Here is a 25773-nt window from a genome sequence, read left to right as displayed (position 1 = left end):
GGTGCAGTGGTCAACAGCTGACTGTCTCTTTTTTGTTTAAGAATTTATTTATTTGTGAATACACTGTCACTATCTTCAGACACACCAAATGAGGGTGTCAGATCCCATTACAGATGTTTGTGAGCCACCATGTGGTTGCTGGGAATTGAACTCAGGATCTCTTGAAGAGTAGTCAGTGCTCTTAGCCCAGTTGACTACCTCTTAAAATGCACAGCCTTTGACATTTATGTTGAAACACCTTAGTGTAAGCCTGTTGAGACAATCATCTTGATTGATTCTGGCTGCTTTTCTCCTCTGCAGAGAACTGTGTGCTGTCTATAATGATCTCAGAATCAGAACATCTTGCCATGTTCCTGAACTCAACAGACACATGTGTTAGGATGCTGGATGCCCCAAAGGGCAGTTTGCTAGATTTGTTTGGAAATGAAGGTCAGCAATTTGTTTCCTCAGTTTGACCCAACCAACATAAGCACAGAAAGAAGAACGTATTCATCTCTTAGTTGAACTACACATTCTTTTTTGTTGGGGATTCTCTTTTTAAGAACATGTTTTGGCTTCTGGTTTCCATCTGTGCCCAGGAGCTGACTCTGTTCTACAACCCTCCAAACCCCAATCCCACCCAGAGAAAGTTTGTCCCCCAGGAGTGTTGACACACCTAAGTTAACAGGTGAGACCACCACTACCACTCCAATACCTGGCCCAAGTGGGAACCACAGGGGACCCAGTGGATGAAGAAACTGTAGTGCAGTCGAGAACACAATTGTTCCAGGTTCCATCTACACCTGGGAGCTGACTCTGTGCTACAGCCCTCCACACGCCAATCCCACTTAAAGCTGGACCCCCAGGGGTGCTGACATACCCAGGCTCACAGGCTCACAGGAGGCATAAGCTCCAGTCAGAGACAGCAAATCCAGCTAATCAGAGATAACCAGATGGTGAGAGGCAAGCACAAGAACAAAAGCAGCAGAAACCAAGGCTACTTGGCATCATTGGAACCCAGTTCTCCCACTACAGCAAGATCTCGATATCCAAATATACTAAAAAAGCAAGATTTTGATCTAAAATCACATCTCATGATAATGCTAGAGGAGTTTAAGGAAGACATAGATAACTCCCTTAAAGAAATACAGGAGAACACAGGCAAACAGGTAGAAGCCCTTAAAGAGGAAACATATAAATCCCTTAAGGAATTACAGGAAAACACAACCAAACAGGTGAAAGAATTGAACAAATCCATCCAGGATCTAAAATTGGAAATAGAAACAATAAAGAAATCACAAAGGGAGACAACCTTGAAGATAGAAAACCTAGGAAAGAGATCAGGAGTCATAGACGAAAGAATCACCAACAGAATACAAGAAATAGAAGAGAGAATCTCATGTGCAGAAGATACCATAGAAAATACTGACACAACTGTCAAAGAAAGTACAAAATGCAAAAAGCTCCTAACCCAAAACATCCAGGACATGATGAAAAGATCAAACATAAGAATAATAGATACAGAAAAGAGCAAAAATTCCCAACTCAAAGGACCGGTAAATATCTTCAACAAAATTATAGACAAAAACTTCTCTAATCTAAAGAAAAAGATGCCCAAAACCATACCAGAAGCCTGCAGAACGCCAAATAGATTAGACTAGAAAAGAAAATCCTCCTCATATAATAATCAAAACACCAAATACACAGAACACAGAAAGAACAGTGACAAAGACAGACACTACCTCAGAGTAAAAACCCGGAAAAAAGATTTCCAAGCAAATGGTCCCAAGAAACAAGCTGGAGTAGCCATTCTAATACCAAATAAAATTGACTTTCAGTTATTTAAAAAGATGAGGAAGGACACTTCATACTCATCACAGAAAAAAACCTACCAAGATGAACTCTCAATTCTGAACATGTATGCCCCAATTGCAAGGACACCCGCATTTGTAAGGAAAATGTTATTAAAGTTCAAAGCACACATTGAACCACACACAGTAATAGTGGGAGACTTCAACACCCCACTCTCATCAATGGACAGATCATAGAAACAGAAACTAAACAGAGACACAGTGAAACTGACAGAAGTTATGAACCAAATGGATTTAACAGATATCTACAGAACATTTCATCCTAAAAACAAAATAATATACCTTCTTCTCAGCACTTTATGGTACCTTCTTCAAAACTGGCCATATAATTGGACACAAACCAAGCATCAACAGATACAAGAAGATTGAAATAATACCATGCATCCTATCAAGTCACCACGGAATAAGGCTGGTCTTCAGTAACAACAAAAACAAAAAAAAATCCACATGCACATGTAAGCTGAACAACTCTCTACTTAATAATAACATGGTCAGGGAAGAAATATAGAAAGATATTAAAGACTTTTTAGAATTTAACAAAAATGAAGACACAACATACCACACTTATGAGACACAATGAAAGCAGTGTTAAGAGGAAAACTCATAGCTCTGAGTGCCTCCATAAAGAAATTGCAGAGAGCATAAACTAGCAGCACATCTGAAAGCTCTAGAAAATAAAGAGGCAAATACATCCAAGAGGAGTAGATGGCAGGAAATTATCAACCGTAGGGCTGAAATCAACCAAGTAGAAACAAAGAGAACTAAACAAAGAATCAACAAAACCAGGGGCTGGTTCTTTGAGAAAATCAACAAGATAAATAAACCCTTAGCCAGACTAACCAGAGGGCACAGAGACAGTATCCAAATTAACAAAATTAGAAATGAAAAGGAAGACATAACAACAAAAACTGAAGAAATTTAAAAAATCATCAGGTCTTACTACAAAAGCCTGTACTCAACAAAATTGAAAAAAATCTAGATGAAATGGATGATTTTCTAGACAGATACCAGGGTGCTAAGGTTAAATAAGGAGCAGATAAACCACCTAAACAGTCCCATAAACCCTAAAGAAATAGAAGCAGTCATTGAAAGTCTCCCAACCAAAAAAAAGAGTCCAGGACCAGATGGTTATAGTAGAGAATTCTATCAGACCTTCAAAGAAGACCTAATATGAATACTCTTCAAACTATTCCACAAAATAGAAAGAGAAGGAACACTACCGAATTCATTCTATGAAGCCACAGTTACACTGATACCTAAAGCACACAAAGACCCAACAAAGAAACAGAACTTCAGACCGGCTTCCCTTATGAATGAATATCAGTGCAAAAATACTCAACAAAATTCTTGCAAACTGAATCCAAGAATACTTCAAAATGGGCATTCACCATGATCAAGTAGGCTTCATCTCAGTGGTGCAGGGATGGTTCAGTATACAGAAATCCATAATGTAATACACTATACAAACAAACTCAAAGAAGAAAACCACATGATCATCTCATTAGATGTGGAGAAAACCCCTTCATGTTAAAAAGTCTTCAAGCTGAAAGATCAGGAATTCAAGGCCCATACCTAAACACAATAAAACCAATATACAGCATCAAACTAAATGGAGAGAAATATGAAGCAATCCAACTAAAATCAGGGACTAGACAAGGCTGCCGACTCTCTCCCTATCTATTTAATATAGTACTCAAAGTTCTAGCCAGAGCAGTTAGACAGCAAAATGAGGTCAAAGGGATACAAACTGGAAAGAAAGAAGTCAAGATATCACTATTTGTGGATAATATGAGAGTAAGCTTAAGTGACCCCAAAATTTCACCAGAGAACTTTTCTAGCTGATAACTTCAGCAAAGTGGCTGGATATAAAATTAACTCAAACAAATCAGTAGCCTTCCTCTACTCAAAGAATAAATGGGCTGAGAAAGAAACTAGGGAAATGATACCCTTCGCCATAGTCACAAATAATATAAAATATCTTAGTATGACTCCAATTAAACAAGTAAAAAGATCTGTATGATAAGACCTTCAAGTCTCTAAAGAAAGAAATGGAAGAAGATCCCAGAAGATGGAAAGATCTCTCATGCTCATGGTTCAGCAGGATTAATATAGTAAAAATGGCCATCTTACCGAAAGCAATCTACCTTCTACCCAGCAAAATTCCAACTCAATTCTTCACAGAGATAGAAAGAGCAATTCACAAATTCCTCTGGAATAACAAAAATCCAGGATAGTGAGAACTATTTTCAACAATAAGAGAACTTCTGGGAGAATCACCATCCCTGACCTCAAGCTGTACTACAGAGCAATAGTGATAAAAATTGCATGGTATTGGTACAGAGACAGACAGGTAGAACTGATGACCCAGAAATGAACCCACACACCTATGGTCACCTGATCTTTGACAAAGGAGCTAAAACCATCCAGTGGGAAAAAACCCAGCATTTTCAACAAATGGTGCTGGTTCTGCATGTAGTGGTCTGCATGTAGAAGAATGCAAATTGATTCCTTCTTATCTCCTTGTACAAAGCTCAAGTCCAACTGGACCAAGGACCTCCACATAAAACCAGATACACTGAATCTAATAAAAGGGAAAGTGGGGAAGAGCCTCGAACACATGGGCACAGGGGAAAAGTTCCTGAACAGGACAACAATGACCCGGGCTCTAAGATCAACTATTAGACAAATGAGATCTCATAAAATTAAAAAGCTTCTGAAAGGCAAAGGACACTGTCTTCAGGAAAAAACAACAACATACAGATTGGGAAAAGATCTTTACCAATTCTACATCTGATAGGGGGCTAATATCCAATATATACCAAGAACTCAAGAAGTTAGACTCCAGAGAACCAAATAGCCCTATTCAAAATGAGGTACAGAACTAAACAAAGAATTCTCAAGTGAGGAATCTCTAATGGCTGAGAAGCACCTAAAGAAATGTTCAACATCCTTAGTCATCAGGGGAATGCAAATCAAAACAACCCCAAGATTCCACCTCACCCCAGTCAGAATGGCTAAGATCAAAAACTCAGGTGACAGCAGATGCTGGTGAGGATGTGGAGAAAGAGGAACATTCCTCCATTGCTGGTGGGATTGTAAGCTGGTACAGCCACTCTGGAAATCAGTCTGGCAGTTCCTCAGAAAATTGGACATAGCATTACCTGAGGAGCCAGCTATACCACTCCTGGGCATATACCCAGAAGATGCTCCAACATATAACAAGGACACTTGCTCCAGTATTTTCATAGCAGTCTTATTTATAATAGCTAGAAGCTGGAAAGAACCCAGATGTCCCTCAATAGAGAAATGTATACAGAGAATGTGGTGCATTCACACAATGGAGTACTACTCAGCTATTACAAACAATGACTTCATAAAATTCACAGGCAAATGGATGGAACTAGAAAATATCATCCTGAGTGAGGTAACCCAGTCACAAAAGAACACACATGGTATGCACTCACTGATAAGTGAATATTAGGTAAAATGCTTGGAATTCCCACAATACAAGTCACAGACCATTTGAACCTCAAGAAGAAGGAAGACTGTGCCCTTCCCCCAGGCCTGAGCAGGCCTGCAAGTCATTTACCACAATAGACCAAGCAATAGTAGGACCTGAGATGCATTACATTACCAGCCTTGACGCCTTGGAGCCTGCTACCAGAGCTAAGAAGAATGGACTGCCTGCTGAGCTAGCCTTGACACCTTCCGGACTACTATCTCCTCTCCTAGCCCCTGGGCAGAAGAGACTCTGGGGGGCAGGGCGTCCCCTTTATACGTGAAAGCAAATTATTAAACTTCGGGCCTTGATCAGAATACTTTGTCTTAGCCCCACCTGTCTCTCACCCTCCATTCCCGTTCATTCCCAGGCTTCCTCTCAGGAGAACCCGGTTACCCGTGGCTGCAGGCAGCTACAGAAGACCAAAGTGTGGATGCTTCAGTACTACTTAGAAGGGGGAAAAACAATCATGGGAGGTAGAGGGAGGGAAAGGTATGGGGCAGAGAGAGGAGGAGGGGAAAGGGGGACAGGATCAGGTGTGGGAGGAGAGGGGAATGAAGTACAGAGGATCAGGAAGTTGAACAAAGGTATACAGCAGTCGGGGAAGCGGAACTGCATAGCCACTAGAACGTCCCAGATGGCCTGGCAGTGGTGGTGCACACCTTTAATCCCAGCACTTGGGAGGCAGAGGCAGGCAGATTTCTGAGTTTGAGGCCAGCCTGGTCTACAGAGTGAGTTCCAGGACAGCCAGGGCTACACAGAGAAACCCTGTCTCGAAAAACCAAAAAAAAAAAAAAAAAAAGTCCCAGATGCCAGGAATGCAAGAGGCTCCCAGGATCCAATGGGGATGACATTAGCTGAAATACCCAATAAAGGGGAGACAGAACATGAAGAGACCATATCCAGAAGTTAACCCAGAATTGCTCCTGTCTAAAGGAAATGCCGGGACAAAGAGTGGAGCAGAGACAGAAGGAAAGGGCATCCAGAGACTACCCCACCTAGGGATCCATCCCATATGCAGACGCCAAACCCAGACACTATTGCTGATACTATTGCTGATAAGAAGTGTTTGCTGACAGGAGCCCGGTATAGCTGTCCTCTGAGAGGCTGTGCCAGAGCCTGACAAACACAGATGCAGATGCTTGCAGCCAACTATGGGACTGAGCATGGGAACCTCAATGGAGGAGTTAGGGGAAGGACTGAAGGAGCTGAAGGGGTTTGCAACCCCATAGGTAGAACAACAATATCAACCAACCAGACTCCCCAGAGCTCCCAGGGACTAAACCACCAGCCAAAGAGTACACATGGAGGGACCCATGGCTCCAGCTGCATATGTAGCAGAGGATGGCCTTGTAGGACTTCAATGGGAGGAGAAGCCCTTGGTCCTGTGGAGGCTTGATGCCCCAGAGTAGGGGAATGCTAGGGTGGTGAGGCAGGAATGTGTGGGTGGGGGAGCACCCTCATAGAAGCTGGGGGAGAGGGGATGGGATAGAGAGTTTGCAGAGGGGAAACCTGGAAGGGGAATAATATTTGGAACGTAAATAAATAAGATATCTAAACAACAACAACAACAAAACCCAAAAAACAAAACAAAACAAAACAAAAAAACCCATGGTTTGTGGGGCTGGAGAGATGGCTCATTGGTTAAGAGCACAGGCTGTTCTTCCAGAGTTCAGTTCCTAGCAACCACATATAATATAGCAACCGCTCATAACTATCTCTGATGAGATCTGGTGCCTCCTTCTGGCCTGCAGGCGTAAATGCAAGTAGAATGCTATTTCCATAATAAATAAAATAATCTTAAAAAATGTTCCATGGCTTCTTTAAAAAAAACATGTTTTCTAAATGAATTATTTACATTTCTCATGAAGTCACCATCAACTACAAAAATACTAAAATGTGTAGAGCTTTTTAAAATTTTCTTTAAATACATCTTCGTATATTTCTTCCCAAACACATGGTGGCTCACAACCATCTCTAATGGGATCTGATGCCCGCTTCTGATGTGTCTGAAGACAGCTAGAGTGTACTCACATACAAAGAATAAATACATCTTTTAAAAATATTAGCCTTGGAGTTTAAACCAACTCATCTTATTCTGAAACGTCACTGTCATGTGATACCTTGCCAAACAATACACCCCCAGAGTTTTGCTACAGTTGTTTTACTTTTACACGTGAGAGAACTTTTTTTTTTTTCCTGTGGAGAAAGAAACTGAGGATTTGTGGCCAAGAGAAGTTTATTTTCTTCTTAGCAGCACAGTGAGATCTAGTCTAACAGTTGCCTGTGGGGTAGTAACTGGTGTCATGTCATATCTTAGGACTAATAAAATGACTTTGATAATTGTATGGACCAGAACCTAACAATATATTTTTAAAAAATTAACACTAACAGAATACCAAGGCACACACTAGACAGTCCAACATTCAGTGCCCTGCAACAATAATGTCTTTTCGTTGGTCTTTTGGAAAACGAAATATTTACCCTTCCCTCCCACTGGTTGGTTTTGCTTTGTGTTTCATCGCAGCAACCCAGCAACCCAGAGGGTTTATCCGTTTGCAGAGAAAACCCTGCTGGAATGCTGGTAGCATTTCAATACGAAAACGGGTGTGTGTGTGTGTGTGTGTGTGTGTGTGTGTGTGTGTGTGTGTGTGACTTGGGAGGGACTCATTAGAAGTGAAACTGTTGGTCACAGTCACAACGTAGAGAATGGGAAAGAATCTGCATTTCACATGTCTCAGAGGAAGAACGTGCGTGCGTGCGTGCCTGCGTGCGTGCGTAGAGAGGATGAGATCCCACGGAGGACAGCTCGTCAAAGCACTGATGCCCACCACAGCCCTGTTCTAGGGGACTTTGGCTGGGTAATGCTCAAGAGACTAAACTCTGGGAGTAGAAAATACCAGGTCCAGACATTAAAACGTGCAGGTGAGCATCATGGACAGCAAAGGGCCGTCGGGGTAGTGAGAAGGGAAAGCCTTCTTGAAGCCGCCGTGTTTTCTGGAGGTTGGTAAGCACATCTGGAGTCTGATACTTAGGATCCAGGGGACTGGGTCAGCACATTATTCTAACCCCTCGATGAGACTGTTGCTCAAGAGGAAGTTGATGTTTACAGATTTAATATGCTTGCTAGAAGTTGCTAAAGATAACAAGGGAAACAGGCTGGCGCCTCTTAGAAAGGGTTCAGGAAGTCAAATAATTTCTATTTTTCCATCTCTATCCAAGAGTTAGTAGTAAAGAAAGGTAGGAAGGGAGACTTTCAATATTGTGTGTGTGTATGTGTGTGTGTGTGTGTGTGTGTGTGTGTGTGTGTGTGGTGTGGTGTGTGTGTGGGGGAGATGGGCAATCCCAGCCTAAGAGTCAACATGGATGCCGTGGGGTTTTATTTTTTGTTTGTTTGTTTTGAGTTGCCACCCAGAGAAATGTCTTCAAACTAGCATTTATGCCAACAGCTGGGTAAAAGCACAAAATCCTGGGCTGGGTTTCCAAAGGGCCGGATTAAGCAGTACTTAGTGGGGGTGCAGTGTGGGGATAGCTTAGCAGTTAAAGTGGTGGGGCTTGCAAGCCTGAGGACTAGAGTCTGGACTCCACTTCAAAAAACTGATAGAAAGAAAGAGAGAGGAATACAGTAACTGGGGGAGGAGGGGCAGAGGGAGGGAGGGTCCTGAGTGGGAGAGGCAACAGGGAGGGGTAGGGGGAAATGTGATCAGGTATTGGGGGGGGGGGGACAGGACTGAAGCCCTGAGGGCCAGCAGAAAGAATGGAAACAGGCAACCTCGGGAGGTAGGAGGTGGGGAGACCCTCTAGAATGTACCAAGACCTGGGAGGAGAGAGATGCCCAGAGCTCAAAGGGAGGGACCTTAGATGAAATGCCCTACAGTGGGGAGAGGGAACTTGTAGAGTCCACCTCCAGTAGAAAGACAGGGCATCAAGTGGAGGGATGGGGTTGCATCAAAAACTCTGACCCAGAATTGTTCCTGTCTGAAGGAACTTCAGGGACAAAAATGGAGACGAACATGAGAGAAAGGAGGTCCAGTGACCTGCCCAAATAGGGACCCATCTCAAGAGAAGGCCTGGGGCCCTGACACTGTTACTGATGGTGTGGTGTGTTTGCTGACAGGAGCGTAGCATGGCTACCCTCCAAGAGGCTCAATAAGCAGCTGAAAGAGTCAGATGCAGATACTAGCATCCAAACAATGGACAGAAGCTGGGGAACCCTTTGGTTGAATTAGGGGAAAGTTAGAAGAAGCTGAGGGGGAGGGCAGCCCCATGGGAAGACCAGCAGTCTCAACTGATCTGGACCCCCACCCCAGCCCCAACCCCCCCAAGATCTCTCAGACACTGGACTTGGTCTCAGTGAGAGAAGACAGGGGGGACAGTGAGTGGGGAGACCTGGTGAGGTGGGGGTGGAGGGGTGGGGACATCCTCTTGGAGACAGAGTGGGGGAGGAGGGATGGGATGGGGAGTGGGGGCAGGGGTTGGTCAGACTAGGAGGGGGATGAAGACTGGACTATAAAAAAAATTTTTAAAAAAAAGCCTGGTGGGTGTGGTAGTCCCTTGTGATTCTAGCCCTGGAAGCAGAAGACAGGATATCTCCAGAGCAAGCAGGCTGGGGAGCTCTAGGTTTGATTGCAAGACCCTGCCTCCATAAGATGGAAGAGAAACTGAACATGATGGCTAATGCACGTGCACCAATAGGCATGTACACATTCGTGTGTGTGTGTGTGTGTGTGTGTGTGTGTGTGTGTGCGCGCGCGCGCGCGCGCGCGCCCGCGTGCGCACATGCGCACACACAGAAAATAAACAAAGACTTCCTGGGAAGGCTTCAAAGATTTGCGTTTTAGACAAACGACTCAGGTGATTCTCAGGCACATGGTCTGAGCATCTTGTTTTGAAAAGCATCACCCACTTTAAAACATAGTGATTTACTTACTTGTGCCTGGAAGTTTTTATGGAAAGGAAGTACCTGTCACACACCATTTAGCCAGAGATAAATGATCAAAGCACAGTGGGGAGACCTGGCCTGTAACATGGCCAGGCGGACTCTGAAGGGAAGTGCCCTCCGGATTCTTACCTCTTTCGGGGACAGTATAGAAATGTAATCCTCGTATATCATCCTGGCCTTTTCTTCGACGGCTTTTTTGTTCTGCTCTTTCTTTAAGTCTTCACAGGCGAGCCAGAAGAGTAGGTTCTCTTCGCTGTATTCTGTTCGGAGGAACTCTCGGAATAGGTTTCTTCCCGCAGGCGCCTTCATCATCTTGTCAAAATTTTGAGACCAGGACAAGACTTCGTCTGCAGTGGGGTTTTGGCTGCAGAGACAGAATGAAGCCCTTAGGAACAACATCCATCTGAACACGGGCAGAGGGAGCCGCTGATGGTTTGAAATGTGTAGTCATGTGCTGCCCTCTAGTGGCCAGGGTCTTGCTATTCCACCTGGCTTGATGATCTGAGAGACTGTCATTCCTGGGCCTTGACAAATGATCCCGTGGGTGCAAGAGACAAGAAAGGGAGCTGAGGGTTAGAGCTGTGAGGAGGTACGCACCACATGCCCATGGCCGTCAGACACTCCTAATGAATCCTGAAAGTGGGGATGCGTCTTAGCAACTTGTTGTAAATGGATAGGAATACTGTGAGTCCCTTTTCTTTCTACGTAGTTTGCTTTGTCCAACCATAAGAGGTTATTTTTCATCTCCAGTAACCAATCCTAAAACAAGGATACACTTCGTGCATTTAGCACAAAATATCCTCTTGTTCTCAAGGTATTCTTTGAAAGGCAGGGGACTTTGAGAACAGTAAGAAGAATTTTTCTGGACAACCACATAAATTAAAGATCAAGTATTATTGCCAAGACTACCACTCGCCGATCAATTTGTCCTTATACCAAAGAAGAAGGAGTACAGATTGTGGAGATTTTTATTTTCTAACAGAAATCTTGAACAGAATCTTGGCTTTTGATTAAAATATATATATTTACTTAGGAGGGGCCCTGTGTTTTATTTTTCTTAATTTCTGACCAAGGATCTTAAATAGATTTGCAGCTGTCCCATGGTGTCTGAACCTCTTTATTCATTTACAATATTAAATTTGGGGTTAGGGAGACAGTTCAGTGGGTAAAGTGCTTCCTATGCATGTGAATCTGAGTTTCCAGCACCCATGTAAAAAGCCAGGTAAGACGATGTGCCCAGTGCCCAGGGGAAAGGGGAGAGAGAGGCAGAGGCCAGGGACTCACAAACCAGTAAGCTTAGCAAAAAACCTTGAGCTCTAGATTCAGCAAGAGATCCTGTTTTAAAAAATGGCAGAGAGTAATAGAGATAGACACGATCTCCACCTCTAAGATCCATAATACATACATGGGAGAGCATGTCCACACACATGTGCATACACACATCCATCTAACACACACACATGCATTCACACATACACATTTTCTCTCTCTCTCTCAATAAAAAATTAAATGTAAAAATCTTTAACATCACAATGAAACTTATATTCAAATATTAAAATTTCTATAAAAGCCGGGCGGTGGTGGCGCACACCTTTAATCCCAGCACTTGGGAGGCAGAGGCAGGCGGATTTCTGAGTTCAAGGCCAGCCTGGTCTACAGAGTGAGTGCCAGGACAGCCAGGGCTACACAGAGAAACCCTGTCTCGAAAAACCAAAAAAAAATTTTTTTTCTATAAAAAGCAAAAAGGATGCATTTATCATTATGTGAACCACCAACTCATAGTTAAGTTTTATCCTCTAAAATTGCTTTTCAACTTCTCATTTTAGAAAGACTTAGATGAAGTCTGTTCTGATGATTATAAAACCAGGAGCTGGCTAGCTGGGTATGTTTACTGGCTGATTTTGGTCATCCAGAGTGTGTGTATCTGTGCATGTGTGTGCATGCACATGTGTGCATGTGTGCATGTGCACACATATGTGTGCATGTTTGTATCGTGTGCACATATGTGTGTGTATATGTGTTCTTGAGATTCTTCTCTTATAAAATGAAGACAAATTTTAAAGTATTTTCAGTGGGGCTGGAGGAATCGCTCAGCAGTTAAGAGCATGCAGGCTGCTCTTCCAGAGGGCCCAGGTTCAACGCTCAGTATCCAAATGGCCATGAACAAACTGTTGTGTAGCTCCAGTTCCAGAGTATTCAAGTGCCATGCAGGCTTCCCTGTCCACTGAGCATGGACATGGCACACAGACCTGAATACTGGCAGAACAGATCAATGCACGAGAAGTATTTTCATTCCAAAAATATTTTAAAATTTGTCTTCATTTTATAAGAATCTCAAGAGCACACATACACACACATGTGCACACGATACAAATATGCACACAGATGTGTGCACATGCACACATGTGCGTGTGTGCAAGTACACATCATGCACACACATGCACAGCTACACACACTCTGGATGACCAAAATCAGCCAGTAAAATTAAGGCTTTTCTGTGATAGTTCATGCAATAATCTTTATTTACTAACAGAGAAAGATCAATTTAAACAATGTGCCAGCTTGGAAACTCAGTGAAAAGTTATTGTAATCACAGAAGAGGCCTTCCAGGCTGTCACTTTTCATTTTACAGAACTATGTGCGAGAGGACCACAAAGAGATGGTGCTTCGGCACTGAGTGGACATGCGTGGTGTTTAAACACAGAAATGACTGTTCCTGTCTTGAAACTCACCATTCCTCTAGGACCTGGATGCTCTCCATTTTGGTGGTGTGCGGCGGTCTCCCAGAAGAGTCTCCTCTTTCCTCATTCCTGACAGTGAGGCTGTAATGCAACACACGTCGTCAAGGGAATCGCAAATAGCCAAAGAAAAGCATCACTTTTTCAGGAGAAACATGTCTCAGGAGATTTCATTGCCAACCATGTGGGATTATTCAAAAGACAGAGAGAGAGAGAAATTACACTTTTAAATGGTGGCAGAGAGTGGGAGTTGGTAAGTCTATACCAACTTTTAAAAATCATAAAATAAGTCAGAATCCTCACGCCATGGATATCACTATCCACTCTGACTCCACGATTGCTTAGTTTAAATTAATTAAATTCATTTACATAGTTGTACCTTTATAGTTTCAAGATTGGACATGCTTTGATATTTGACATACTATTATGTTACCTTTAAAAGTAGAGAATCGCTGGGCGGTGGTGGCACACGCCTTTAATCCCAGCACTTGGGAGGCAGAGGCAGGCGGATTTCTGAGTTCGAGGCCAGCCTGGTCTACAGAGTGAGTTCCAGGACAGCCAGGGCTACACAGAGAAACCCTGTCTCGAAAAACCAAAAAAAAAAAAAAAAAAAAAAAAACCAAACAAAAAAAAAAAAAAAAAAAAAAACCCAAAAAACCAAAACAAAAAAAGTAGAGAGTCATTTTGAATTTTGCTTAGTTCTGTTCAGTCTTTTTCATTTACTTTCTCCCTATTAATAGCTAACAAGACAGATTATATCAGAAGTCAGCACAGACCTAAATAACTCTGTACCAGCCTTCTCTTTAAGCCATATTTTCTTTGTCATTAATGCCATCATTCCTCCAGTCTCTAGAGATTGAGAAACTGCATTAGGTTCTATGTCAGTCAATCTCCAGTGTCTTGGCAGAGACAAGGGAGTGACTCTGAGGCTGTGGAGCAGGAGACCCACTGGGCAATCGTGATGGTTGCTTCCCACTGTCACCTCTATGGTACCTAGAACCATCTGGGAGATGGGACTCTGGCCATGCGTATGGGGAGGGGGAGGGACACAATATCTTTATTATCACAATTGAATGTGGGGAAGCTAATTTAATTGCGGATGGAGCCGTTCTCCAGCCATAGATCCTGGACAATGTAAAAATGTTTGCATTCACTCCCCCAACCCCCGTTTCCTTACTATGGGCGTGATGAGATAGTTTCATCAAGGTCCTGCTGACTTGACTTCCCAATTATAATGGACTGTATCTTGAACTGTGAGCAAAACCAAGCTGGTTCTCCTTCAAGCTGCATTTGCCAGAGTATTCTATCACAGCAACAGGAATGGGAGCAGTAAGAGAAGGCACTGGGACCCAGTGAGATGTTGGGCAACCCCGTGCGTTCTCCTAACCCAGGACAGTAAGAATGGTTAGGTACCCTTCAGCTTAACGGTGACTTGGGGTAGAAACCAGGATCCTAAGGATAATGAGGTCACTAGAAGAGATATTAAAGAAGTTAGGCTGAAACCCCTGCTTGCCCTGCACAAGCTGTGAAAGCCCATCTGCCCTTCTTCCCCTAACTCCACTTGCACAGGGAAAACTTCCTGATCACTTGTCTCAGAGAAAACTCTGGGCTAACCTGTCGTCATTCCTCATTTCCCCATTTCTGGCAACCCGCCCAAGAGTGCCCGCCCAAGGGCTCAGATTTTGTCCGTGTTATGGAAACAATTGTAGCTCCTTGCTGGCACGCCCTCACTCTTTGCCTAAGCTCTATAAAACTCCATTGCTTTAGCCTGGATCCATGACTTCACTGACTTCCCTCTAAGAGCTGCTTTCTAGTAAACCTGCCTTTATCTATTTTTAATCTGGTCTAATCTGGCCTGTAGCTGCATCACTCAGGGAGAGAAAAAAGCTCATTGTAAGGGAAGGTGGGACAGTTCGCCCTTAGTTGGTTAAGACACCTATCTGCCTGGCAAGAGAGGAGGTAGGAGGAAGACTCAGTGGTCTTTCCTCAGTAGAAACTCAAGCTCCTGAGTTAATAAACTGATATTTCTGTTGAGTCTAAGATGACAAGCTTCATGAGAATCCATCAGAAGCAAAAGAAGGTCCTGGTCCTGTGACATGTCTTTCACTGGTTCACTCATTCAGTGACACCATTCTCTTTGCATTGACATTATTATCCCCATTTTACAGGTGAGGAAAATAAAGGTCAGAGTGGTCTGGCAGGTTGATCGTGAACAGAGGGCCAGCTGTATGGTATGGCTAGAGTTTGAACTCTGCAATCTGCATTTTTACTGAGGGCCTACTGTTAGACTCAGTCATCATATACCACTAAATACGACTGTGGTAGAAAGGAAGCCTTTGGAGTTGGGGAGGTACCCACGAGGAGTCCTTCTCAATCTGGAAAGTCTGGCTAGAGAAACTGAGAGACAGTGTCTGATGAACATGTTCTTGAACTGTCAGGTTGGGGGAGGTAAAGATGGAGAGAATATAGCTTAGGGAAGAATCTAAAGACTTCAGGTCTCTATTGGTGATGCTGCCTTTGAGTTTAACGAGGCAGGAAAATTAACTAGAGGAAGCACACTCATTGCAGAAAAGAGATTAATTGATGGTGGGAAAGATCATTAAACTGGTAGCACCATAGACCTCAAAGGAAAAAAAAAACACCTTAACAATGAAGTAAAATACAGTTTCCTCCTCCCACTCTGGGGTGCAGTGGCAAGCTTGCTGGTATAGAGTCCCCAGGGAACATGAACCTCTGAGAAAAGGGGCATAGTCCAAAGACTCTAGAAAGCAGAACCAACATCTAGCTGGTTCCAAGAGGCACTGATACTGGCAATACACCAAGGAGAGCCCAGGAGAGGCCACCACGCCAGGGCTAGAGAAGCAAAGGCTTTGATGTAAGGTAGAGCCAGAGGAGACAGACCCAGAGAGCAGCCAGGCTTGATTCAGTCTAAGCATCTGAGGTCGCCTAGGGAACCACAGCATTCAATGCATTTAGGTGTGGCATGTGTTATCGATGCGATCCATCAGTTTCCCTCCATGTCTGGGTGAGCTACACCACTGACATTATGCTGTCAAACTTCCCCACAGACATCAGATATGCACCCTTTGTGACTTTTACAAAAAGATCTTACTGCAATACGAGGTCACTCATTCCACACAGCGTCCCAGAGAATGTACCGCACAAAACCAAGGTTAGCGCTCATCTCAGGCAACCATCTTAGAAATCCCTTCTCTCTGTGCCTCTCTGCTGTACAGCAACATGTCTAGAGTCCACGGGCATGACTGACACAGTTCTGAGCATAAATCCTGGCTCCCGTGTCTGTTCCTGTGATGTTTACAAACACCACAAATGCTACCATATTAGAGCCATCAGCATAAAATTTTGGATTGTGTTTACGTCTCTCGTTTCTACGGGCACACGTTTGGACTAAAACTAGTTATGACTGCCATTCAGTAAGTGCTTAACTGTTCGCCATGGGTGCTGTCCTCAATTTAATACTGAGCACAGTCTTACCCTCCAATAAAAAAATTGAACTTAAGCAGTGGTAGCCTCTGAGAGTAGGACAAGGATCCCCCAGGACGCTGGCTAGAAAAACCAGCCAAACGGGCGAGCTCTGGGCTCGATTCAGAGGGTCTGTCTAAATTAGACATCTGACATCAGTCTTGGGCTTCTAGTGTTTGGGCATGCATGTGCACCCCTGACAGAGAGAGGGAGATGAGCAAGGAAATGAAGGCATTGCTGCTGGTCTGCCTGTCTGACCTGATCCTGACCAAACCACAGTCACTTTCTCTTGGTTCTGTTCTAAGGATCCCTAGGCTAGGAGCTGTTTTTGATGGCAATTAATTCTGACTTTCCATTTACTCTCAACATCTCATGCATTCTATGTGTTTGAAAGGTTGAAACTGAAGGTGCCAAACATAAGAGTTGTGAGTTCTCAAAACCATATGTGTCGTAGTGTTCATTGACAATTTGACAGAATGTAGAACCACCGGGGAGATGGGCCCCTGGGCTTGCCTATGGGGGGTTATATTGATTATATTAGTTGGGATAGGGAGACCTGTTTTGATTGTATGTGGGACTACTTTTGGGCAGGGAATTGTAGACCACATAGAAATGGGGAAAGTGAGTTGAACACTGAGACACATTCATTGCTGTTTCTTGACTGTGGATGTGCTGCGACCAGCTGCTTCAAGCTCCTGAAGTCCTGATTTCCCTGTCACGATGAACTGTGTCTTGTAAGCCAGAATCAACTGTCCCCTCCTTAAGCAACTTTTTGTTTTTGTTATTTTCCCCCCTTCTACCTAGATAACTAGGTAAATTTCTTCCTTTTCTTTTTTCTTTTTTTCTGTGACAGCATTTCTCAGAAATCTTCTGTAGGATTTCTCAGGAACTCCCTCTGTAGAACAGGCTAGTCTTGAACTCACAGAGATCAGCCTGCTTATGCCTCCAGAGTGTTGGGACTAACTGTAGGTAGGTAACATTTTAAATTAACATTTCCAGCTTCTAATCTAAGACACAAAGACAATGAGACACATCCACAATGCTCACTCTGGGAATCTTGATCGAAGTCTCAACATTTGAAGGAGGAGAAACATCAACAACTTAGGCAAGATTTACCAAAGCAAGTGTGGAGACACATTAGAGCCTGGTGACTTTGAAAAGGGGGAAAATGGGGCTAGAAAGATGGCTCAGTGGTTAAGAGCACTGATTGTGCTTTCAGAGGTCCTGAGTTCAATTCCCAGCAACGACATGGTGGCTCACAACCATCTGCAATGGGGTTTAATGCCCTCTTCTGGTGTGTCTGAAGAGAGCAATGGTGAATACAAAGAAAGAAAGAAAGAAAGAAAGAAAGAAAGAAAGAAAGGAAGGAAGGAAACAAATAAATGTGTGTAGGCCATTCCAAAGCATAAGAACAGTGGGCTCTGTCTGTGGTTGGTGAGCTGTTTGTAAAGAACACTGGATTGTAGTGGAAGAGAAACATCTGAAGCCAATGATGGGTTTCCTCACTCATTATCAGAGATAGTGCATAGTCCATTTGGAAGATGGTCGACCGTTGTAAGAAAAGAATCCATTTTTAGAAACAACGCTGGAAGAGAGTGGTAAACAGCTTGAAACCTTTGCAGTAGCCATGGTGATGCAGGAATAGCAGATGACTGCATATACTTTATGCAACATGCATGTGAGGGGATCAGTAAAGTGCAGAACTGAATCCATTTCAGCGGCAGAACTCCAGAAGGGTACCACCCTCCTCAGGCAATGGGGACTGAATTACTAACCAGCACCACTTCATTTGCAAGGACACAGAAACTCAGGTCGACTCGTGCAGTGCCCACATCTGCAGCAGGCTGGCTCTGACCTCCTCTAACTCCTGGCCTCATGCAAGCTTTGTTCTGAAGCATGACCACTGCCTTCTGCTATAAAAGCTGCCTGAGATGGGTTTTTTTAAATCTGTTTTGTCATTCACAAAAGGGGGATGATCTTAAAGCTATGGGAGGAGCACCTTTGATTTCCGACACAGAATAAGTCAGTTTCAAACCTAGGATGCAGATATCACCATCTTCTCATTTTTGTAATATGACCTGTAATATGAATGGTGTCAATGGATCAAATAGTTTGTGCAATTTGTGTCTGGAAATGTCAGGCAACACAAATGTATACTTCTAGTGTGTGTGTGTGTGTGTGTGTGTGTGTGTGTGTGTGTGTGTGTGTGTGTTTTAAAGATTTATTTATTGATTTTAAGTATGTAAGTACACTGCCACCCTCTTCAGACTCACCAGAAGAGGGCACCAGATCCCATTACAGATGGTTGTGAACCACCATGTGGTTGCTGGGAATTGAACTCAGGACCTCTGAAAGAGCAGTCAGTGCTCCTAACCACTGAGCCATCTCTCCAGCCCACTTCTAGTGTGTTTAATGAAATGCTAAAGAAGACAAAATGCCACACTGCTGGGATTGAGAATGTAGCTCAGTTGGTCGGATGTGTAGGTAACATGCAAGAAGCCTTGTATTCAATTCCCAAGTCTGCTCAAAACCAGGTGTGGTGGAGCATTGCTTGTATTCTCAACACTGGGGATGTGAAGTCAGGAGAATCAGAAATTGAAAGTCAACCTCAATAAGTTTGGTCAAGGTTAGTCTGGGCTATGTAGACCAGGTCTCAAGAGAATCAACCAATCACATGACGCCACATCACAAAGACTCGGGTTTTATAGTCATATGTTAGATAATGAAATAAAAATGCATTCAGCTAGTTTTTGTTTCATCTTTAAATCCCTGGAATAAGAGAATCTGCTATTATTTCCGACAAGAATCTAAATTTTAGGCTAGAACAAAAAGTAGACCTCAGACATAAAAATGACCTTGGGCTAGGACAGGGAAGTAGGCTCAGATACTTTGGTCATCCTGATGAGCCTTTAGAAACAGTGATCACGGGAGTGTTCACGTAACTGGGTTTAATGCCTTGCTTTTTCTTTGACTATTTGTGTTTATTGTATTGCTTGTTCCTTGACTATTTGCATCTATTGTAGTGCTAGACCCTCAACCTAGAACTGACCTTAATACATGCATGTAATCAAAATGGTATAAAAGCATAAAGGAAGAGGGGGTATAGGATGGGGGTTCTAGGGAGGGGAAATGGGGAAAGGGGATGACATCTGTATTGTAAATAAACAAAATATCCAATAATAATAATAAAAAAAAGAGAATCTGCTATTAAAGTTCTTTCCACTAGATGGCGGTGTTACCGTAGAAATACAAAGTTAAGTCACTAGAAAGGCTGAAAAATCTGAGTGTAATTACCCTTAATTTGGTAAAAGAAATATTTTCTTACATGTAACACATTTTGGTAATCCTGCCTTTCCAAGGACTTTGATAATAGGTGTGCAGTTTTTCTGTGGATGTATTAATCAAGATGGGATGGGAGGGTGGATTTTCACTTTGAGCTGTGTGCTCGAAAAACCTGGGGTTATTTCCCTCTTTGGGTTTTGAGAACGAATACGCTCTGGCCCTCAGTCACCTGATTTGGGAAAACAAAGCCTTAAAAAAATGCTGGCATTGCCAGGTGTGCTTGTGCACACCTTTAATTTCAGCACTCAACTTGGGAGGCAGAGGCAGGCACATCTCTGAGTTCAAGGCCAGCCTGGTCTCAGGGTGAGTTCTAGGACAGGCAGGACTACACAGAGAAAACTTGTCTTGAAAACAAACAAACAAACAACATCAAGAAGAATAAAACAAAACAAAACAAAAAACAATGTTGGCAAAATCTTATTAACATCATCAGTATGAGTATGGAAAATGGTCACGTATACTTAGAGAAAGATCCATCTGTCTGTCTGTCTGTCTGTCTATCCATCTATCTGTCTGTCTATCTATCTATCTATCTATCTATCTATCTATCTATCTATCTATCTATCTATCCATCTATCCATCCATCCATCCATCTATCTATCTATCTATCTATCTATCTATCTATCTATCCATCTATCTATGTTTTGAAAGAGCTGTTGTGAGAGCAGACTCTACATCATTTTCAGCTTAGCTTGGGCAGAAGGATTTACTTTGTACCAGGCATAGTACCTTTAATTCCAGAACTTGTGAGGCAGAGGCAGGTGGATCTCTATGAGTTCGAGGCCAGCCTCATCCACAAAGGGAGTTCCAGGACAGCCAAAGCTACATAGTGAGACCCTGTCTTGAACAACAAAACAAAAGAAACAAAAAACCATTTGATTCCTTTTAATATATGGAAAACAAAAATACATTTTTTTTTTCATCCTGACTCAATCTCTCTTTGTTCTTGATTTCCATGCATACACATGCTTTTAAAGATAGGTTTCAAAAATATCCTCTTTATATATGTTAAATTATATTTCCAACCCTAAGACAGGTATTTTAGGCTCATCACCAAGCTTATCAGCAGTGGCACTTCTAACCTTATTCAATAAGAAACTACATGGTTAAAATCTAGACCTATTTAAGCTGATGTTCAGCTAGAGGACCAACGTTTCTTATTTTGCAGGAAGAAGGTATCTTTGTTTTTCCTCAGAATGAAAAGAATTACTGGGACAAAACTATAGAGAATACCATAACACAAAAGTCAACCATTGGGGCTCCTCTATTCTCAGAGTGGTTGAAAAGCCATCTCCTTTAACTCACTGTCATTTTCTTTACAATTAATAAGGAAGTTAGTGAATGCTTTTGTAGAAAACAAGTACCTTGGGTTGAGCAGGGCAAATCAATACCGGTTTAGTGAACAGACACTGTCTGGGAAATGGAGTGTAAGTAATCACTCTACTGTTTAAATGTACCCATTAGACTGCAGCTCGGGCTTGTGATTTAGATTGTGTTCCTGCCACGACCAGCAGGGTGGAAACGTTACCACGCTAGCAGAAATGTGTTTGGATGGCAGGGACATTGATTCACTCCTCATTCATGCCTAGACTGGGACTTCCCAGTCATTGTGCATGTGGTTTTCTGTGGAATGGAAATCAAGGACACGTTTGGGGACATGGCTGATTGACAAAAACAATGTTAAGCTGTAGAGACACTTGAGTGTAGAATATGGAATTCTCGAGGCTCTGAAGGTTTTTCTGGATGTGTGGTATACCCTTTGAGAAGATTCTAGTTAGTCAGAAAACCCTAGAGGAAAAAAATACGGTGATGGAGAATACAGGAATAGTGTAGATTACATCAACCAGCTGCATACTGAGAACGTTTGCAAGCATACAATGGTCAAACCTTACAATGTCCAGTAAATAAATCCCTTGCACACTGAGACTTGTGCAGATGTCAGGGTAACCTCAGTTACAGATTATCCATGTGAAGACCATGGGCTAAAAGGTTTACATCTGCAGAAGAGCTGGAAGACAAACTCTTGATGTACAACCTTGAAGACCTGAGATCACAAGTACCAGCATCCACATAAAAAACAGGTACGAAGCTGTAACCCCACTGATAGTGGGGGGCAGAGGCAGGGGCATCCCTGGGGCTAACTTGTCTTCCAGACTAGTCTCCTTGTTGAGCACCAGGGCCCAGTGTTAGGCTCTATTTCAACAAACATGGTAGACGTCTCTTGAGGGAAGAAAATTGAGGTTAACCTCTGGCCTTTGTATAAGCACATGAACATCCATGCAGGTTCACCTACATGTTCATACAAACAGGTTTGTTTATGCTCTTAATCATATCTCACTAAGGGAGAAGCTGAAACTCAGAAGAGGGATTAAGTGGCTTGCCATCAGCTTCATGTTTACATGTGACAAACTGGGACAAACCAGACTTTGTCCCCTACCTCATGCTGCCTCCCAAAAGTCAATTTTATTAAAGGGAAAAATATCACGAGAATTTTTTGTGTTATCCTCAAGTGTGACAGGGTGGCTTCTACTCATGATAAAACACATGGGGCTACCACTGTGCTGCCATTTGTAGAATGAATAATTGGAAAGTTTTCATAATTATGTAACATATATGGTTTTATAAAAAAAAGAATAATGATAGGTATTTGGTTTTTACTTTGCAACAGAGGCTGCCATCTGTCCATGATATGAACGGCCATATATTCCATATAGATGTAAATACAAATATGTATATGCTAACTAATAGTGATTATGAATTTGACACCATCTAAGAATTACCTAGGAGGCAATGCCTGTTAGGGAGCATGTAGATTAGGTCAAACTCTGGTCATGCTTGTGAGAGAGTCTCTTGATTAGGTTGAGTCACGTCCATCCTAAAGGCAGGCAACACCAGTCCCTGGGATTAGATCCTCAGTGGATAAAAGGAAAAATCCAGGAGAATACTGGCATGGTTCTCTCCATTCTCTTTGCCTTTTGACTGCACATGTGGTGTTCTCTCTCTCTCTCTCTCTCTCTCTCTCTCTCTCTCTCTCTCTCTCTCTCTCTCTCGTTATTGCATATTTATGCATCTGCTGTATGTGTCTATTTAGCTGTTCTCTTATACCACCTGGGGGATTGAACTCATGGCCTAAGGCTTGGCAGCAGGTGCCTTTACCCACTAAGCCATCTCACCAGTCTATTGGGCTAGGACTCTGGGCTTCTGTACTGGCAGAAGACACTTCAGACTGTCTTCAGAGAGACTACGTTTTCATGTCACTTCTCTTCTTTCCCACTGCCTTCAATGGCCCCCTTAATACCCATACCCAGCATTGCCCCTCCAAGGAGCTTTACAAAGGCTGCTTCTCCGACACATGCCATAGAGCAAGGAGGGGAACAGCATCTTTCTCCCAAAGCCAATGGTGCTGTGCCATCTGCCTCCCTCTGGGTCCTTTCTTCTCATGGCACTACTCACTGCACAGCCTTCTCTCTCTTTCTGTCCTCACCTCAGGGTACCCACGCCACATACGTCACTATTGCTGACACTGAGTCCAGGCCATTTTGTTTGTTCTGCACTGAACTAGCTAATGAATGTAGGAGGTGACTTAGCTCCCAAGATGGCTTCCCCCTTACCGGAGCTGATGCAAATTGGTCATCTCTCTTCTGTTCTTTTGCATTATTTCGTCTCCCTTTATTCTATTAAATATGCCACGCACAATACTTTTATCTTTCATTTTATTTCTTTTCTTTTTTTCTTTTTTTTTTTCTTTTTTTTCGAGACAGGGTTTCTCTGTGTAGCCCTGGCTGTCCTGGAACTCACTCTGTAGACCAGGCTGGCCTCGAACTCAGAAATCCGCCTGCCTCTGCCTCCCAAGTGCTGGGATTAAAGGCGTGCGCCACCACTGCCCGGCGCTTTTTTTCTTTCCATCAGAAATCTAAATCGTGCAAGGCGAAACTTAGAAAATTATTCATTCCTGAAAGAGTCATTTATTTTTTTTATCTCATGTACAGGATTGTTTCGTCCACACATTTGTAACTATATCAAATGTGTGTCTGGTGCCCACAGAAACCAGAAGAGGGTACCAGATCCCCTGGGACTGGAGTTATGGATGGTGGTAAGCTGCCGTGAGGGTGCTGGGTATTAAAACAGAGTCCTTGGCAAGGGCAGCAAGTGCTCCCAACAACTGAGCCATCTCTTCATCCATAGATGAAATATTCACTTAAAAAAAAAAGAATTTCAAGAATGGTAGATGGAATATACCTGTGATGGACACAGGTCAACTTAATTTTTATTCTGACAGTGTCACAGTAGACAGGAGCCTGTCAGGTCTGTTTTACATGTGACGAGAAGCTGCCATAGTACTGAACCCTTTAAAGGGCTAAACCTGGTAATTAGAACAAACACTGATGCTTGGATAGTCTGATGCCTTTCTTCTCTGCCACTGTGGAAGAGGCAGGGACAACCTGGTGAAAAAGTGCTGAGGAGACAAAAGCGTGCCAGCAATGGATGCTTGACCAACCATGACCTTGCGACTTAATGAATGACGGCTGTAAAGGAGTCCCAGTGCCCACTCGTTGGCACCTGTATACAGACTAGGGAACCTAACATCAATTGGTAACCAGCCTTTTTTCAAGACAGGGTTTCTCTGTGTAGTCCTGGCTGTCCTGGAACTCACTTTGTAGACCAGGCTGGCCTCGAACTCAGAAATCCGCCTGCCTCTGCCTCCCAAGTGCTGGGATTAAAGGCGTGCGCCACCGCCCGGCTTTTTTTTTTTTTTTTTTTCCCATTAAACGGGCAGAGTCACACGGGGAAAGCGGGATTGGAACTGAGAGAGAGCAGAGGGCGCGGGCTCGCCCTCTGCAGGCGGCTACCTTAGCTGCTGCGCCACCAGCGGCTGGTAACCAGCCTTTTGATTGCATAAAGTTCACATAAATGATAAGAGCTATTCAGGAAATTGCCGCACATCATCATGGGATGGAATTTTAAGCCTCGACCTGTCTGTAAGCTATGTTCATGATAACCCTGTGAAATTCTGTGCAGAGTAAATCAGTGGCTTACTCCATGCAAGATGAGTCTCTGTGGGCAGTGGGTACGCAGGAGACACTTGGCTTATTCACCGTTACCTCTGATGAGATGACTCGGCTTGCACATCGTGAGTATCCGTATTTCCAGAGAGTCTTTTTTTTTTTTCTTTTCCCTTCACCATGGCGCAAACTTGGATTTTTGTTTTCTTTTTCAAAAAATATCCTTTGGCTTTGAAAGCATGCATCTTAGTGTTTTCATTGGCAGGGAGCTCAAGCGTGACAGCATCGGAGGATAAAATAGCACATTCTTTTTGCACTGTTTTGAGTTACAGAGGCTACGGTGCTTGTAAAAATGGAGGGAGGGACAACCAGAAGCATGCTTATGAAGGTCCCAACATTTACTTAGCGAGATCTATCCCACGGTCTGGGAATTCTGGGAACTAATGCGTCTAAATGGAAGACCATTTTAGTTTCAAAGGACTAGTTAATTTACTAAATTTATTCTGTGACCAATCTTTCCTACGAAGAATCTAGTGTCACTGCCCAAATCCAGTGAGCAATACCCCAAGTAGCCATTCAAGACTTAGGCTGGGAAAGCTGTATTTATCAGTGGCTCACATCAAACGGAAATGCCAAGTTTGTAAGGACCATGTTAATGGGGACTAGTCACTGCACTGGATATTAATCCTACCTTTGCAGCAGGTATGTTTTCAGAACTATGAAATTAAAACATATTTCCATCATCATTCTCACCACCACCACCACCAACCCCATCATTTTTTAGTGAAGATAGCTTTGTTTCAAACAAAGTTTTGTTGTTGTTTTTTTTTTTTTTCTGTGTTTTTGTTTTGTTTTTGCTTTTTGGATTTTTCAAGACAGGGTTTCTCTGTGTAGCCTTGGCTGTCCTAAAACTTAC

The 25773-nt window shown here is 43.1% G+C and overlaps 1 protein-coding gene and 1 long non-coding RNA gene across 3 annotated transcripts in view; one reads left to right on the top strand and one right to left on the bottom strand.

The window, feature by feature from the left end:
- Rgs17 (regulator of G protein signaling 17) overlaps nucleotides 1–25773 on the bottom strand; it is an 89129-nt gene that overhangs the window by 5842 nt on the left and 57514 nt on the right. For both annotated transcript variants that reach the window (XM_076926739.1, XM_076926740.1), the window contains exons 3-4: nucleotides 13024–13113; nucleotides 10421–10655 (exon numbers count right to left, since the gene is read on the bottom strand). In XM_076926739.1, coding sequence (XP_076782854.1) covers nucleotides 10421–10655; nucleotides 13024–13113 — 325 coding nt within the window. The remainder of the gene's footprint in view (nucleotides 1–10420; nucleotides 10656–13023; nucleotides 13114–25773) is intronic.
- Nucleotides 8141–25773, top strand: part of LOC143440103 (uncharacterized) — a 35695-nt gene continuing 18062 nt past the window's right edge. The window contains exon 1 of the long non-coding RNA XR_013107996.1: nucleotides 8141–8274. This is a non-coding gene — a long non-coding RNA (uncharacterized LOC143440103). The remainder of the gene's footprint in view (nucleotides 8275–25773) is intronic.

The sequence above is a fragment of the Arvicanthis niloticus genome, chromosome 28 (assembly GCF_011762505.2).
Source record: "Arvicanthis niloticus isolate mArvNil1 chromosome 28, mArvNil1.pat.X, whole genome shotgun sequence".
NCBI lineage: Eukaryota > Metazoa > Chordata > Mammalia > Rodentia > Muridae > Arvicanthis > Arvicanthis niloticus.
This window is presented reverse-complemented; position numbering and strand designations above follow the sequence as displayed.